The sequence below is a fragment of the Cebus imitator genome, unplaced genomic scaffold, assembly GCF_001604975.1.
Source record: "Cebus imitator isolate Cc_AM_T3 unplaced genomic scaffold, Cebus_imitator-1.0 Scaffold588, whole genome shotgun sequence".
Classification (NCBI taxonomy): domain Eukaryota; kingdom Metazoa; phylum Chordata; class Mammalia; order Primates; family Cebidae; genus Cebus; species Cebus imitator.
The window spans coordinates 360,128-373,842 of record NW_016107903.1 but is presented as its reverse complement, the minus strand read 5'-3'; the positions used below and the strand labels follow the sequence as shown (position 1 = coordinate 373,842).

The 13,715-nt window shown below is 43.9% G+C and overlaps 1 protein-coding gene across 1 annotated transcript in view; it reads left to right on the top strand.

Moving 5' to 3' along the window:
* The window catches only part of SLC12A8 (solute carrier family 12 member 8), a 140,377-nt gene that overhangs the window by 109,013 nt on the left and 17,649 nt on the right, over nucleotides 1-13,715 (top strand). Inside the window, exons 10-11 of the mRNA XM_037734212.1 lie at nucleotides 4,919-5,065; nucleotides 7,421-8,061. Coding sequence (XP_037590140.1) covers nucleotides 4,919-5,065; nucleotides 7,421-8,061 — 788 coding nt within the window. The remainder of the gene's footprint in view (nucleotides 1-4,918; nucleotides 5,066-7,420; nucleotides 8,062-13,715) is intronic.

Below are 13,715 nucleotides of genomic sequence, written 5' to 3'. Positions count from 1 at the left end.
AAAAAAAAAAAAAAAAAAAAAAAAAAAAAAAAAAAAAGTCTTGTATATGGTTGTGGCTCTGAGATAACCCATGAAAGCACGTAGTAGGTGCTAATTATAATAAATTTTGCCTGGCACATAGTAGGTGCTAATTAAATTTTAACTCCCTTCCGTACTCCTTATGGGCATACCCTTACAGATAAACACATTTATTTTAGGAACACATTTTCTCCCCACAAATCCACCATATTTAATTAAATATTAAAAGCCAAAATAGTCAATCTCAGTATTATTTAGTTATAAAAAGAATTGTACAGTGTTAGTTGGGGTGAAATTAAATAGATTAAATGTTTTAAAATAAACTTGTATACAGTCCAGGAAACAGATGTTTATTACACATAAAAAAGACCAAGTACCTTAGGAGCCCTGAGGCTTGCTAACTAGCAAAATAAGAGCAATCTAAGAAGGAAAAATATCCCAAAAGTATTGTTGTTAAAACTAGGGAATCTGGGCGGGTGCAGTGGCTTATGCCTCTAATCCCAGCACTTTGGGAGGTCATGGCAGGTGGATCACCTGAGGTAAGGAGTTCAAGACCAGCTTGGCCAGCACAGTGAAACCCTGTCTCTACCAAAAAATACAAAAATTAGCCAGGCATGGTGATACACACCCATAGTCCCAGCTACTCAAGAGTCTGAGGCAGGAGAATCGCTAGAGCCCAGGAGACGGAGGTTGCAGTGAGCCAAGATTGAGCTACTGCACTCCAGCCTGGGGTACAGTGTGAGACTCGGTCTCACAACAAAAAACTGGGGGATCCCACAGAGCAAAGTCTGATTCCTGGATTTAATAGTCATGGTTCCACATATTCAAGAGGGACCTTGGAAGCCCATGACACAAGCTGTGCAGGGAAGATGGGGATGGGACAGCACTGGTGACAGGGGAATGAGTCTCCTGGGCCGCTCGGCACCTGTGAGTGGGCCAGCCTGAGTGTCCTCTGTCCTCCATCGTGGACACAGTCCTGCCTCTCAGGAAGGGAAGCAGTCTATGGAAAATGGCTCTCAAGTGAGAGGTAAAACTTGACTGAAAGTTGAGATGTTGATCAATTCATGGAGTGTGGAGTGTTAGGAAACTGATGGCTCTGCGGAAATGAGATGTGGGAGAAAAAACCATAGCATTGTTGAGACATGGCCTTATTAATACACTTGGGATTGTGAGGGTATCAGGATGTACTCCTCAGTGATGTCAGGAGGCCACTGGAATTAGATGAGACAGAACAGGCCCCTTGCAAATGACTAAATCCAGTCCCTCAAGAGAAGAGAGCAGCCAGTGAATGAGTGGAGTCCCTCAACGGCCAAAGCTCAAATGGGAGCTGGGAGAAAATAATAAGAGCAGAGAGATGGAAGTAATTGTTTTCATCAGTAGTCACTGAAAAAAGAAATCAGGGTAATTCACACTCCATGTAATATTTTGGAAAGAGGTTTTTTTTGTTGTTGTTGTTGGGGGAATGGCTCAAACAGGTGGATGGCAGAAGGGAATCACTTTTTATTTAAAAAGAACTGTTGACACACCTCTTCTCAAATAAATTCTCACTTCTACCTCCATTGGCACATTTCACAAGTTTTCAGTCTGATATGAGCAGAGAAAACAATTAAGTTCTGTGAGGGCTGGGAGCAGACCCACATGGTTTGCCATTGTGTCTATAAGCCTTGCTCTGCCTAGCACCATGCCAGGAACATAACCTGTCCTCAGGAAATGCTTCTTAAATGGATGGATGGATGGATGACAAATGAAAGAAAGATACAGGATTTAGGCAGGAGAGAGATGGAATGAAGTTTTTATAATTTGTCTAGATGCGGGGACAAACATTTCATATATTATTCAGCAAACAGACTGAATAATAGTTTATATTTTTACAGTCCTCCGCTCTACCAACTGAGCTATCGAAGGATTCACACAATAGTTTATATTTTTAAAAAGTGGTGAGTGAACAGATCATGTTACATAATTGACAAATGGGACATAAACCAGTTGCTATACCTGGCCCTGTCTGACCCCAGCCTCTAGAGTTCTGGAGGAATCCCAGGGTGTATCTCTGGGAAGGCTGGTCAAAGACGGAAGCCACCGTATCGTATACTGATGGTGCCCAGTTCCTGAGGTCAGTCCAGCATTAGGAGGATGCCAGTCTGGGGCATTTCCACTCATTCCTGCTCTGAGTAAATAGACTTTAAATGAAAAAGTTTTTAAAAAATCAAACATATGTAATCTTTTAGGTAAGAAGCAGTGAAATTTCTGCAAGGAGCTACCTTGCCTGACTCTCCCAAAGAATTTTTTGAGGGGAGAACACAATATATGCCCAGTGGTTCGCCACATCTGCTATACATTTGAATCACCTGGACAGCTTTCTAAACATCAACCACGTCTGTGTCTCACTCTCTACTAATTAAATCAGAATTTCTGGGTGATTCTTACATTTAGCCAGAGTGGAGAACTACTGACTTAAATTTTCAAAAGGCTCTTTCTTATTAAAATTTTGTCATAGAATCTACTTTTTAAAAACCAGTCAACATAGGATGCACTTGGTAGAGAAGACAGAAATAAAGGTAATAGATACATATCTCAGAATGGATTGAAGATTAATCATGGACCCAGTGTATCTTACAGTTTTGTAAGGCCCCTGGGGCATGATCACAGCGAAGACCTGAAGCTGCATGGACTCAGCTGCTGAGTTCTGTTTGCCAGATTCTGCATGAGGTGCTAGAGGAAGGGAGCCAGGATGCATGATACAGTTCTATCCGTGAGGTGCTTAGGGTGCTGGCAGGATAAGCCATGAGCATAACTAACTATCCCACAGGACAGAAAGTAACAAAATGCCATCAGATCATGTAAAGTGATGGAAACACTAGACAACATTGATTTCTTGTAGTAACAAAACGATGAGTGGGGTGGACAGGACAAATCCAAGAAACCTGTGACATGGAAAAAAGAGACAGGTGAGATTCTTTGGGGATAAGAGTGAGATGATAAAGTTAGGGGAAAGCAATCAACACTGAATTAAAGACAAGGTGGGCTCCATAGTGGACCTTATTCTTGTCCATCAAGCCTCTGACCTTCCTGACCATGTGGGGATTATTCCACCCAATGATCTTGAAGGGAGTGAGTACCCCCCATGTTGCATAATAGAAGCCCAGTGGACCAGACCTCTCTTGCTTGCCCCTTTGCAGCCCTGGTAGTGCACATGACCTACACGAGGCCATTGCGTGCTCACTTTGTGACCAATGAGGCAGAGGTGAAGAGCTGGTGAGAATTCGTCCACAGGGCAGCTGGGGTGCTGGCGGTGTCTTGGCCAAGCTGTTCCTGGGGAAGAGGCTGGGTATGCCTCCAGACTTCGTCCTGCCCTTTTCTGAGGCTCATCCTTTAGTTTCCTTATGATTCTATGAACCTTCACCATCCTACAAATATATTCTTTTTTAAGCAAAGTTTTTTTTTTTTTCCCAATCAGCTGTCCTGACTGATGTGAGATTCATCAGTCAGTCAAATTGTTCCAGTGATAATTTATGAGCCAGGAGAGAGGTCTAGCCAGCGGCTTGTGTTCAGTGTCGCTTGATGACACGAATCCAGTGCTTTGCTGATGCAAGGAAGTAAAAGATGAGGCGAGGAGAGCCTTCCTCAAGAAGGGTTCAGGTGACAAAGCTGAATGTTAAATCTAACCTGTCTGTAAGCACTGGACACATGAGTACATGGAATGTATAGTTCTGGCCCCTGTGCCTAAAGTAAAGTAGAATGGAGAGGGCACCTCAAATAAGAAAACAAAGCTGCTTCCTTGTGGGTACAGATGAGTTCTGGCCCAGAAGGGTGAATTTGTGGCAAGCAGCCATGCAGCCCCCCAGCCCCTTAGCACTTTTAGCACTGGGTTAGCTGACCAGTCCTAGTAAGACCTTGGACCCTGATCTTTTGCAAGTTGGCACCAAGAACAGCTGTGCCCTGTTATTCTATCTGTTGGTGCCTTGTGGATCATGGATATCATTCATTCATTCAGCATTTATTTTTCTGTTTTGGGCACCAAGAATTCTAGGGTAAACAAGACAGAAGACCTGCTTAAAGGAAGCCTCCAGATTAGTGGAGGGGGCACCATGATAGGTGCTGTCGTAACATCACATTTGGGATGCTGTGGAGCACTGAGAAGTGGCTACTGTAGTCAGGGGAGCTGGGGATGGCCTCACAGTGGTGGTGAGGTTTGTGCTGAATTTTGAAGCACATTAGGAGTTTAACAGACAATGAGTAGATTAGTGGGTATGGACAGAGCCTTCTTATAGGCAGAAAAATCATGCTGATTAGACTCTTAGTATGCAGGGTGTGAGGCTAAAGAGATCACAGACCATGAAGAGCCTTACATGTCAGGGCAGGGGGAGCCTTTGATAGGTCTGCAATGGAGACAGTGTGATCAGATTTGAGTTCAGAGAGGTCACTCCCGCAGAGGCTTATCGGATGATTCAGAGTGAATCATCTGAATGATTTAAGCTCATCTTTAAGGGTGAGCTTATTAAGGCAAGAGGCCAATGAGCATTGTAGTTGGCCAGTTTGTTCTCAAAGTGTGGTCTCTGGGAACACGTGGGGAATCCAAATTTCCAGGCCCCACCCCAAGTCTACTGAACCAGAAACTCTTAGGAGGGTCCCAGAAATTTGTGTTTAGCAAGCCCTGCAGCTGAGTCTGGCAGACACTTCATTTGAGAACCACTGCACAGTCCATATGAAATGTTGTCGATTCAGCTGAAGTCATGGAATGAATGGGGGTGAGGCTGGGAATGTGGAAACTGTATCCCAGAGATCGGATCTAGAGGACTCAGTGGATGATTGCATGGGGTGCAGGTGGGTGGGTGCTGGGGGAGTAGAAAGCCACAGGAACAGGCTCTGGCACTGGCTAATAAAACCACTTCTCACACAGGTATCCCTCGTGGGCTTCCTGTTCCTTTTGGGCTTATACATCTCATCCCTGGCTTCCTGTATGGGAGGACTTTATGGAGCTCCCCGCATCCTGCAATGCATTGCTCAGGAGAAAGTGATCCCTGCACTTGCCTGTCTGGGACAAGGGGTGAGTCATCCTCTTTTTTTTTTTTTTTTTTTTGAGAAACATGTTTTGCTGCTAACTTGATTGTTGGCTCATAATTGGTTAAGCTTTTCTGATCTGAGCCTCTGATCAATTTCTTTGGGGTGACACAGAAAAGAATGCAGAGGTCATTTCTTTCAGCCCTTTCCTCTGGCTGGCTTAGGTTAGGGCCAAGTAGATGAAGCATCTTAAATGTCACAGCCACCCAGCCCTTTAGCCCACTTAGCGCTTTTTTTTTTTTTTTTTGAGACAGAGTCTCATTCTGTCACCCAGGCTGAAGTGCAGTGGCACGATCTTGGCTCACTGCAACCTCCACCTCCGGGGTTCAAGTGATTCTTCTGCCTCAGCCTCCTGAGTAGCTGGGATTACAGGCATGGGCCACCATGCCCGGCTAATTTTGTATTTTTAGTAGAGACGTGGTTTCTCCATGTTGGTCAGGCTGGTCTTGAACTCCCGATCTTGTGATCTGCCCACCTCGGCCTCTCAAAGTGCTGGGATTACAGGCAAGAGCCACTGTGCCACTGCGCACTGGTTTAGCTAACCAGTCCCAGTAACATCTTCGACCCTGAGCAGCATAAAAATGCAGTGCCCCATCCTTTAATAAAAATGAATTCCAATCCTCCAGGTTTAGCATAGAAGAAAGCATGTTTTGGTCAGGAGGTGAGCTGGTTCTTGCAGCTCTAACTGCCCTCGAAGCTCACCTGCCCCTTGGGGGTTGCTGTTTGATGATTTCTCATACCTCTGGCCTCTAGGGTTCCTGTTAACCATGGCAAACCAAACCTTAACTGATACATAAAGGACAGCTCAGTTGAGTCATGGCTGGAATGATTAAAATAGACATTCCTATAGCCTAGGGGAGGACCAAAGAGACATAAACAGAGACCCCCACTTCCCAATAATATGGTTTGCAAGCTGCAGTTTATTTTTGTCTTGTTGGGGTACCACTGAGGGCCTCCCCATCCACTTCCAGTTTGCAGCCTCCCTCCGGTTTCGGGAACACATCGTTGGAACTTATCTTTGATTTCTTCCTTTACCTTCCTCCAAAAATACAGTTTTGTTTTGGACATAGTTTGAGATCCTATTAGACATCCACTGGAAATGGTGAGTAGGCAGGTGGATATGTAAGACTGGCTTTCAGGTGAATGTTTTAGGCTGGAGATTCAAATTTGGAAGTCGTCAGTATAACGCCGGTATTCAAAGCCATGAGCCTCGTTGAGCTCACCAAGGGAGGGAGTACAGATAGAGAAGAGGTCTGAGGATGGAGCCCAGGGCTGCTTTAACTGTGGAATTCAGAGATGTGAAGAGCCAGCCGCAGAAACCAAGGAAAAGCGGTCAGTGAAGAGGGACGTGAATCAGGAGAAGTGAGGCGAATAAAGGGTTTCAAAGAGGAGGGAGTTGCCAGCTGGGTCAAAGAACACAGGGACTGAAGTGACTGTTGCTTTTGGTCCAAGAACTATGTCAGTGACTGTGATGAAGAGCTCCTGGGAGTGGCAGCTAGCACCTTTTTTCCACTCCTGTCCACCTGAAGGTCACCATAGCCACCTCCATGAATAACAGGCGTGTGTAATGTGTGTGCATGAGCATGTGTGCATGTTTAGTGTCAGAGTTCCCCTCCTCCAGCCACCAGTGATTCTGCTGTGTCTTCCGGAATCTGCCTCTTCCTGGGAAGAATCAACTTTGTATCTCTGACTTTCTATGCTGGTATTAAAACCCAATGAAAGACAAAAGGAGGAAATATTTGGGATGTCACCATTCTATAATAATGCCCAATGTTCACAGTTATTCATACAGGCTGGGCACGGTGGCTCATGCCTATAATCCCAACACTTTGAGAGACCAAAGTGGGCAGATTGCTTGAGCTCAGGAGTTTGTGACTGGCCTGGGCAATATGGCAAAACTCTTTCTCTACAAACAATACAAAAATTAGCCACATATGGTGCTGTGCATCTGTAGTCCCAGCTACTCAGGAGGCTGAGGTGGGAGGATGGCTTTAAGCCCAAGAGGCAGAGGTTGCAGTGAGCTGAGATCACACCACTGCAGTCCAGCCTGGGCAACAGAGCCAGACCCTGACTAAAAAAAAAAAAATAAAGTTACTAATACAACTAATATCTGTGAAGCCTACTGCATGTCAGTGTGTGTGAAGCATTTCACATGTATGAACTCTGATCTCACAGTAACCCCATGAGTTGAATATTATTATCTCAAGTTTATAGATGAACAACCAGTTGGGGAGAAGTGGCTGAGCCATTATGAGCGGTGTTTCTATCCTATAACTTCTGAAATCTCTGAAGCGTTCTATCTGAAATTTTATGGTGCTGAATGTTATTTTTGTTGCTGCAGAAGGGACCAAACAAAACACCTGTGGCTGCCATCTGCCTGACCAGCTTGGTGACCATGGCCTTTGTCCTTGTGGGTCAGGTGAACATTCTGGCCCCCATCGTCACCATCAACTTCATGCTGACATATGTTGCAGTGGACTACTCTTACTTCTCCCTGTCCATGAGTTCCTGTAGCCTGCCCCCAGTGCCTGAGCCAGTGCTCAGGGAGGGCCCGGAAGGCCTCCATTGCTCTGAGCACCTGCTCTTAGAGAAAGCTCCCAACTATGGCTCTGAGGGACCTGCCCAAAGTGTCTTGGAGGGCACACTGCTGGAATTCACCAAGGACATGGATCAGCTCTTCCAGCTAACCAGGAAGCTTGAGAGTAGCCGGCCCAGGCAAGGAGAGAGTAACAGGACCCCAGAGAATCAGAAGAGGAAAGGCAAGAAGGCAACCAAGCAGACCCTCCAAGATAGCTTCCTCTTGGACCTCAAATCCCCTCCTTCTTTCCCTGCCGAGATCTCTGATGGGTTGTCCGCTGCCTCCTGGGAGGGGCGGGAGTCCTGCTGGAACAAGCAGACTTCCGGGAGTGAAGGGACTCAGCCTGGGGGAACATATGGAGAGCAACCTGTGTCTGAGCTGTGCAACCAATCTGAGCCCAGTGGAGAAGGTGAGAGCTCTGTCATCACACTGGGGTCTCTTATTTGGGGATGACCACCGATTATCCTACCTACCCAGTTATCACAAACCAGTTATAGCTGGGTTTAAAATCCTTGTTAATTTTCTGCAGTATTTATTTTAAAACATTATATTCAGGTATCAGCTGAATTATTTGTAATTCTACTCTGTTATACGTAGTTAAGTTTAAACAGTGATTTTTATCTACTCCTGTGTATTAGACCTGGGAGCCACAGCTAGTAATTGGGTATCAATCTCTTTCACTCAAAAATGAACTGAAGTATAATGCCAATGCAAGTAAAATCAACCTCTCCTTACAAGAGAAGTGGAAGTGTGTTGTGATAAACTATGTGTCAAGGACACAATGTTTTCCTTATGGAAGATGAATCTCCCAAACCAGGCAAGAGGGGATGGAGGGAAGGTGGCTTAAGCTTTGTTTTCTCAAATCTGTAAACACAGAGACACAGAGACAGACACTCACAGAGAGGCATATAGGGCATGAGAAATTCTGAAAGTGAGAACTCACATTTTCAAGAGCCTACCATATTCCAGGTGCTTTATGTCTATTACTTTGTGTAATATAATAGATATTAGCATTTTAAATCTTACAAATGAAGACCTTGTGTCCCCATGAGGTCACAGGGAAGACTCTGAGCTGATTCTTTGCACAGCTGGACATCACCCTGCATTGTATTGTCTGTATTTGAGGCCCATGTACTTTCCTCTACATTATGCTGCCCCTGGAGATATAAACACACAGGTGTGGGCAAAGAGGAGGAGATGAGGAACACAGAAGGAGATATGTAAAAGCTAGTGTTTTGGCTGGGTGCGGTGGCTCACGCCTGTAATCCTAGCACTTTGGGAGGCCAAAGAGGGCGAATCACTTGAGGTCAGGAGTTTGAGACCAGCCTGACCAACATGGTGAAACGCTGTCTCTACTAAAAATACAAAGAATTGGCCGGGCATGGCGGCAGGTACCTGTAATCCCAGCTACTCATGAGGCTGCGGCAGTAGAATTGCCTGAACCTGGGAGGTAGAGGTTGCAGTGAGCCAAGATCACGCCACTGCACTCCAGCCTGGGTGACAGAGTGAAACTCCATTTCAAAACAAAAACAAAAACAAAACAAATCCCCCAAAACTAGTGTTTTACATTTTCTTTTTTTTTTTTTTTTGAGACGGAGTTTCGCTCTTGCTACCCAGGCTGGAGTGCAATGGCGCGATCTCGGCTCACCACAGCCTCCGCCTCCTGGGTTCAGGCAATTCTCCTGCCTCAGCCTTCTGAGTAGCTGGAACTACAGGCGCGCACCACCGTGCCCAGCTAATTTTTGTATTTTTAGTAGAGACGGGGTTTCACCTTGTTGACCAGGATGGTCTCGATCTCTTGACGTGATTCACCCGCCTCAGCCTCCCAAAGTGCTGCGATTACAGGCTTGAGCCACCACGCCCGGCCTACATCTTCTTGGAAACCTGTTTTTCCTTCTTTGCCTCTAAATTGCTGGGAAGCTTTTAATTAAAAATTTAAATTTATTTTATTTTAATCAATGTAATAACTATAATTTAATAAGCCAAATAATATTAAAAGTCACATAATCAGAAACAGTAGTTACTACTCTTTTATACCACCCCTTTTACTCTTCTCTTCTCCCAGTCCCATTCCCAGAAAATCCTACTTTGAACCAAAAATTTGCTTCTTCAGTTAATCTGTTACTAAATAATGTATTTGCATTGCTGCTTCTTGATATGTCAGTTTCCAACATCATCTTTGGACTTCCTCTTATGGTAAATGAGGATTTGGTACGATCTTAGCTCACTGCAACCTCCACCTCCCAGGTTCAAGTGATTCTCCTGCCTCAGCCTCCCAAGTAGCTGGGATTACAGGCACCCATCACTACACCCAGCTAATTTTTGTATTTTTAGTAGAGATGGGGTTCACCGTGTTGGCCAGGCTGGTCTCGAACTCCTGACCTCAAGTGATCTGCCCACCTCAGCCTCTCAAAGTGCTGGGATTAGAGGCATGAGATACTGCGCCCTGCCTGGATTTAATTCTTATATGCCACTCTGACTTCTCCTCATCTAATGCCCCCAGTGTAGTTATCCCACAGTTTTGTTTGTTTTAAAATTAAAAGCTAGTATTCTTGTTATCATGACTAGGTAACTATTGCTCATTTATGAGCCATATGTTACACTATGATTACATTTCCTTTTTTGTTCAACTTTTGCTGTTTCCTGGTGTTAATAATTGCCTTAGTTTTTCCTTTGCTTGATTTTCTGTCATCATTTTTCTTAGGCTCTGGCAGATCTGTCAAATGCCCCAATTCTTCAGAAATATATTCACTTCTTTCCCTGGTCTGTCCTATGGCTCCATCCTTCTGTTCCACTCGAGATTGTTCATTTGCTAGGTCTGCTACAAAGCTGTTGTCTTAGAATTCCTCTTGTTACCACATTTGTGTGTCAGATCCAGGAAACAAGAAATTTCTTAGAAAATTCATGCTTTCACATAGTCTTTCTTTGATAATTCCCCACCCCCATCCCCCCATCCCTGCTCTATCATCTCAATTTTGTATCTTCTTAAATGGCTCTCCAATTTTCTTTTCTCTTTCCTATTGTTCATTTATTTGTTTTGGTTTGGTTTGGTTTTTTTCTGGGATATTTCATAGATTTTCTCTCCCAAGTCTTCTAATGATTTTTTTTAATGTTGATTATATCAGTCATGATTAGTTTTGACTGAGCATAGTAAAAAACACAAAATAATAGCGACTTCATCGAGTGTATTCACAAGGAACTAGAGGTGGGCAGCCCAGGGCTGCCATGGTAGCTCTATGGTCCTAAGTGACCCATGCTCTTCTATCATTTGCTTTACCATCATCCTTAGTAGATTGTCCTGTGATCCAGCATGTACTTGCTGGGGTCATCCCATTACATTTATATTCCAGGCACTGGAAAAAAGGGAAGGGCAAAAGGGCAAAAGGGCGAACCTCTAAACTGAGTCATTTGGAGGAGGCTTCCTCAAAAGTTCCTTTCCACATGTCTCATATTTCATTGGTTGGAATTTAGTCATGTGATTACAACAAACTGCCAAAGAAGGCTGAGAAATTGTTTTTTAACCGGTCATATTGCTACTTCACATAAAATTATGTGTTGTTTTCTTTTTTTTCCTAAGAAAGAAGGAGAGATAGGGTAGCAACTATCAGTCTGTGCCACAACTATCCAGTTTTAAATTTCTAAATTTAAAAACTGGTTGTAATCTAATTTTTCCTTACCTTTCTTTTTTTCAATTTAACCATTATCTATTTTTGTTCTATGGGTACAATGGCTTATCTTAGCTCTATGATAGTATTATTTATCTTCCCCTTTAAAATTTTCTTCCTGGGGCTGGACATGGTGGCTCACACCTGTAATCCTAGCACTTTGGGAGGCTGAGACAGGAGGAACGTTTGAGCCCAGGAGTTCAAGACAAGCCTGGACAACATAGTGAGATCTGGTCTCTGTAAAAAATGTAAAAAGTTAGTGGGGTATAGTGGCACATGCCCATACTCTCAGCTACTTGGAAGGCTGAGGTGGGAAGATGGCTTGAGCCTGGGAAGTTGAAGCTATAGTGAGTGGTGATTACATCGCTGCACTCCAGCCTGGGCAACACAGTGAGACCCTCTGTCTACAAAAATTTTTCTTTAATTGAGCCAAGCGTGATTGCACATGTCTGTCATTCTAGCTACTCAGGAGGCTGAGGTGGGAGGATGACTTGAACCTGGGAAGTTGAGGCTGCAATGAGCCATCATCCTGCTGCTGTATTCCAGCCTTGGGGACAGAGTAAGGCTCTGTCTCTATTTTTTTTTAAAGTGAAGTACTAAAAAACTGTTTAGAAGAGCTGCGTACATTAGCAGGGCTTGTTGATTGGGGCACCTGGCTGTAGAATAAGGAGGAATGGGCTAGCATTTTTACTAGAGGATCCACAAATGTGAATATCTAGAGGTTTTTCCCTTGGGCTCTTCAGTGTGTTCCTCTAGAGGAGAGTTCTTTAATCCCTTGCCCGAGGGACACACAGATAGGTACTTGTATTCTGGGAACAGGGTAAGATGAGTGAGTTGGAAAGGTGTCTCACTGTTTAGGGTATAGATATTCATTTAATTTCCTGGTTTCAAGTTCCATTTTCCCACTCTTTGCTGTGTCTGCTGTGCCACGTTTGGGTACTCTCTGGCTTGATTTTTTTCAAAGGAAAGTCCCCTTGGGGAGGGAATTGAGCAACAGAAGGGGTTGTTACTTGGCTTCATAGACAGAGAAAAGCATCTTGGTGTACAACAAATATAGGCCTCCCACCAGCCCCCTATACTTTACCACTGGATAGAATGTGGTGCTTCCTGGTCCTGAATCTGGTCTGCCAGAATGAACTGGGCTGCTCTCCATCAGTACCTGCTCTGGAGGTCCTAGGGCTCATTCTCCTCTGCTCTGCTCAGTCTGTCACCACTGTCACCTTTCCATCTTCCAAGACTTGTTTTTATTTTTCCGCTCTCATTCTCTTTGTGTTTGTGGGTTTATGCCTGTTTCATTCCTTTTCTGTCTTCTCAGTGGGCTTTCAGGAGAGATGTGGTCAGTCTGCAATGTTTAATCAAGGAAGTGGTCGCTGTCCAGTTGCCCAGTCTTAGAAATGTCATAGGTGTTTCTGACCATTCCCTTTCTCCCCTTCCCTGCTGCCTGATTTTGGTGCAGACCCTCATCATCTTGTACCTGGACTCCTACTACGTTTCTAAGACTTTCCCCCGTCCCATTTCTCCTTCATGCTGCTCACTGAATGATCTTTCTAAAATAAAACTCTCATCACATCTGTCCTACTTAAAAACCCTTGCTGGAATCTAACCCCTTCTTGTGAAGTCCCAGACTGTGTGTGCTACGTAAGGTTCTTCACAACCCAGCCCTAACCTACCTTCCCTGCCACTCTTCTCATGACAACCCATGCACTGTATGTTCCACTTACGCCCAAACTGATGTCCTAAACACACCACGTTCTTTATCCCTTCCTGCCTTCATACACCCTGTTCTGCCTCCTGCTATTGCTTCACCTGCCCCTTCTCCATCTGGTAGACTCTGACATCATTTAAAATCCATCTGACTTTTAAGACCCACTTTCACCTCTTCTAGAGAAAGATTCTCTGATGTCTTTCACTGTACCACCATAACACTTGATTCATATTAATAATATAAACTATTACCCCATATTTATGTCACATCATATTTATATCACATTTGTTTACACATTTATCTTTTGGTTTATTTGTCTAAAGAAAATAAATATTAATCTCATTTGTTTGCCACTAGACTGTCCAATTCCTTTGTTTGCAAATCCATGTCTTTTTACCTTTATACTCATCACAGTATTCTCACACAGTACCCATAATGCAGCAAACATAAAGCCTACTCGAATTGACGAGCAATTGAGCAAATATTCTAAAACATTGAAGCATTGATCAAATAGAAAATGTTAAACTACTATAAGAACCTAATCATTGACAAACCAGATGCTATAAAATAATAAGAATGAAATCACGATTGAATAAATATTTCTGAGAGCATGGACTTTAAAAATTAACTTGAGGCTATATTTTATACCTTGTATACACATGAATTCTTTGCTTATAACAGCTGTGCA